At 31.6% G+C, this 4,009-nt stretch overlaps 1 protein-coding gene across 1 annotated transcript; it reads left to right on the top strand.

Annotated features, from left to right (window-relative positions):
* The first annotated feature begins 200 nt into the window (after window positions 1–200).
* On the top strand, window positions 201–2,044 carry LOC111386139. The gene is made up of 5 exons (XM_023010592.1): window positions 201–656; window positions 760–836; window positions 951–987; window positions 1,078–1,186; window positions 1,285–2,044. The coding sequence occupies exons 1-5, from the start codon at window positions 407–409 to the stop codon at window positions 1,829–1,831; spliced, it is 1,020 nt and encodes a 339-aa protein (XP_022866360.1). The 5' UTR covers window positions 201–406; the 3' UTR covers window positions 1,832–2,044.
* The last annotated feature ends 1,965 nt before the right edge of the window (window positions 2,045–4,009 follow it).

Below are 4,009 nucleotides of genomic sequence, written 5' to 3'. Positions count from 1 at the left end.
TTCAATATAGCATTTTTTGTTCATAGAGTCGCCAATTACAACATAAAACACAACAACATATATGGTCTCTCAATTATAGAACGAGTTTATGTGTCATGACATTTGTATCCATTGTCAATTGTTTTCTTTCTTGTGATTCTNGGGGGAGGACTAACTTGTATTCGCAAACAAGGATTTTTCATTCCCAATTCTAACAACTCTCTGCAAGTGTTATTCTCCTCTCCTGTTAAGAATAAATCTCCATCTAATATGTACTCTAAGCTAAAGGTAAGACCAGATCACATCATTTCACAATGTTGGTGACAACCAGAATCCTTCAAACAATTTTTACAGACAGAACTATTTTCTTCTGAGTGCAAACGGCAAGAGATTAATTGATCAAGAGAGGACACGAGTTTGATCCAGCATGGAAAATTCCAACACAAGCAGCCTGAAAAACCGGATTGAAGATGAAGATGAGATAGATGAAACCGCAAATGAAGGCGAACCCATGTATGGAAACAGCTCAAGCAACAGCACAGTTGAAGAGAATAGGAAAAAGACCAATTCTGGATCTATAAGACCATACAATCGATCGAAAACACCCCGCCTTCGGTGGACACCAGAGCTCCACCTTTGCTTTGTTCATGCAGTTGAGAGACTAGGAGGACAAGAAAGTGAGTCCTTCAAATTTTCTTAACCTAATTAATTAATTTTCTAATATTTCCCACAAATTAATGTTCTTTATATGTTTTAATTTACTCATTAATATTGGTGCAGAAGCAACTCCAAAGTTGGTTCTTCAATTGATGAACAATAAAGGCCTTAGCATTGCTCATGTCAAGAGCCATCTTCAGGTCATTATAATTTGACAATTAATCCAATTAATTATCAGCATTTTTCAACTTTATTTTTCTTTAGATTCAATTTAATTTTACAACTGCATCTTTGGATTGATGTTATCTGATCAGATGTATAGAAGCAAGAAGATAGATGACCCTAATCAGGGTACGAAATTTTGTCATCTATACATAATATAAAACTAGGGTTTCTAGTGAACCTCTTTCTAATTTTTGCCGGAAATTTCATAATCTGCAGTTATTTCGGGGCAGCGGCTTCTTCTTGATGGTGGAGATCATCGTATTTATAACCTTCGTCGGCTTCCTATGATGCAAACTTATAATCAAACACGTATTTCAAATTTACGGTATGTATAAATGGTAAATTTCATACGGAATATGGATTTTTTTCTTTCTCCTTTTTAAATTTTGCAAGCCCTAATTTCATTGTTATCTTGTTAAAAAGCTATGGAGATGCCGTTTGGAGTCACCGTGCCAATTCTGTTTATAGTCCTTCTCACAACGCATCAAGTAGTATAACAGAAAATGGATTGTACGGATCAGTTTTTGAGAGGATTTTTAGAAGAAATCACAAGGGATATATACAGGGTTCTGATTTTCACATGAATAAGCAAGAAAGAGTATTCCCAAATAACCTTTTTTGGCAAAATCAAGTTGGAATTAGCTTAACAAACCCAAATCTCAGTAGCAAATCGCAAGATAAAGGCCATGAAGGCATAAACCATTTTCAAACCTCTTTCCCTCGAAGCGAAAAGACAGCATTGGTGGATCAAGAAGGTACATGTCCATTGAAAAGAAAGATTTCAGAGGTGAATCTTGCTCTAAATTTATCACTAGAATCGACACACGACGTCAATGGGAGTAATCATTCAAGTTCGAAGAATGATGCAGTATATACCAGCTTATCTCTGTCCTTGTTCTCTTCATCCTCGACGGAAAAGGACAGAAAGCACGCAAGAATGGCGACTAGTACTTTAGATCTGACACTATGACTGTGACAATTTCTAAGTGAGATTTTGAGTTTTTGTCAATGCTATTATGCACAGACTATTCTGAGGTAATATCTGTCCATTGCTTTGTCTTTATCTTATTCTTGATCTGTATGCAAAGATAGGTGGAATAATTTAAATTTAGCCTAATTGTTATAATCTAGGCAAACACTGTGTAATATTTTTCTCAAATATAAAATCTTTACATCGGGAAAAGGGTCTTAATTAAAGATATAATCCAGATCTTTGTCCGCAGCACTTCGAATATTTGCTTAAATTTTGAATTAAAATATGGACTAATAATGAAAAGCAATTTTAGGCGCTGTACCTAGTTTTCTAAAATGATTTTTATGTTGAGTTCTTGTTGTTTTCTATATTATCTTGATATAATTCTGGAAGCATGCAGTAGGATTCAAACTTGCATGTATTTGGAGAAAACAATTAAACCTTCATCTACCCAATATACGAAACTTACAAAAAACATTAGAATAATTATCAAGTTTTATCACCTTCTGTACATTGCTAATTTTCAAACTTTTGTTTTGTGTTAAATGAAAATAGGGAGATCATTTGTTTCATTTGGGGGTTAGGGACAATAACATGAAATGATACAAGTATTCGTGATGTCGTCTCCATTAGATATAAATGATCACAAGTGTATGCATAAAAGTTATGTAAGTGTTATGCTCCAAGTTCAATTGATTTAGGTTGTAAACACTTTTGATATGCTTAATGCATTTATTTTGGCAATATCTATTATTTATTTAAATCACTATTCTAATAAATGATATAAAATAATAAAGTCCGTAGATTTAAGTTTTAGAGATATATTAATCACAATAAGTTGTAATTGTAANTATTCTAATAAATGATATAAAATAATAAAGTCCGTAGATTTAAGTTTTAGAGATATATTAATCACAATAAGTTGTAATTGTAATATGCAAATTATATTTGATTGAGTTTTAAATCATCCATATTCTAGGTAATAAAGAGACTATCATAGGTGATATTTCTTGTGAAATAAGTAGCTGATCTTATAAATTAAAGTGTTGTGACACTTAAATAAACACGTGTATATTTTGTTATAGAACAAAATATTGAAGACCAGTTGGGAGATTCCATATGAATAACTATCTGAGTGTCAGTTGTTAATTTCTAACGTTTGATAATAAAATTGGTCCTTTGATATGAGGTCATCATAGTGCCATATATGATGACAGACATACTTTGGTAATGTTGGATGTTGCTTTGCCAAGGCCTCTAATACAACATCATTTGAGTATATCAAGAATCATATGAAGGTTGTGAATGATCAATATAGGATTCATTACTCTTATATAGTAAGAGATTATGATATATATTTTATCCAATTACGTTGATAATAAAATACTTGGCCAATGTGTACTTATAAGTCGAAAAGGAGTTTTTGACTTATATTAACTTAATAGTAGGATAAAAGATAGGATCAATAATTGAGACTGGCATATATCTATATCTCGTAATTCATCGGATCATATTGACAAAAGGATTATAATTTTATAGTAAACGAACAAATTTGATTTTGTCATCCACTCGACATTTCCTGTCACATGTATTATACTGACACATTGTTAGACGTTAATCTAGGTGACGAATGCGAATTCATGATAAATTCAAATGGGTGTTTTAATTTATCAATTTTTAATAGATCAAAACAATAATTCACATCGTTAGACATCGTGATTGAGAACCTAATAGGTCACACACAAAAGAAGAACTAAAAGAATGACATTCTCCAATTAATTAATTAACAAGTGTTGGATAATTAATTAATTGGGTTGGTTATTAATAGTCGATTAATTAATTTATGGACAAAATTTAATTAATTGGATTAATTAAATATTGGATCAGATTAAGTTATGAGATTGGCTAAACCCGCTTGAATTTATATAAATAAGCTGCTAGGGTATAAAAAACTAGAGCGAAAACATAATTCATATTCATGCTAGCACAAAAAAGAAAGACTCTAGTTCTCTCAATCTTGTTCTACAATTGGATAGCTATGGATTACGTATCGTGATTGGTGAAGTTCAAGAGAAGGAAAGGAGTTTGTAAAATTCAACAAATGTATAATTTTTATTACAATTTCTATCTAAACACAAAGCAGATCCTTGATGGGAATTGAAATTTTGTTTAATT

Source organism: Olea europaea, unplaced genomic scaffold (assembly GCF_002742605.1).
Source record: "Olea europaea var. sylvestris unplaced genomic scaffold, O_europaea_v1 scaffold343, whole genome shotgun sequence".
In the NCBI taxonomy this organism is placed as follows: domain Eukaryota; kingdom Viridiplantae; phylum Streptophyta; class Magnoliopsida; order Lamiales; family Oleaceae; genus Olea; species Olea europaea.
Note: the sequence above shows the minus strand (reverse complement) of the source record. Positions and strands in the feature narration are given on the sequence as shown.

Excerpts from the sequence above, each read along its gene's own strand:
- LOC111386139 (XM_023010592.1), top strand. The coding sequence starts at position 407 with ATGGAAAATTCCAACACAAGCAGCCTGAAAAACCGGATTGAAGATGAA. Across the intron at positions 837-950 it reads ATGTCAAGAGCCATCTTCAG|ATGTATAGAAGCAAGAAGAT; the intron begins GTCATTATAATT and ends TTATCTGATCAG. Across the intron at positions 988-1,077 it reads GATAGATGACCCTAATCAGG|TTATTTCGGGGCAGCGGCTT; the intron begins GTACGAAATTTT and ends CATAATCTGCAG.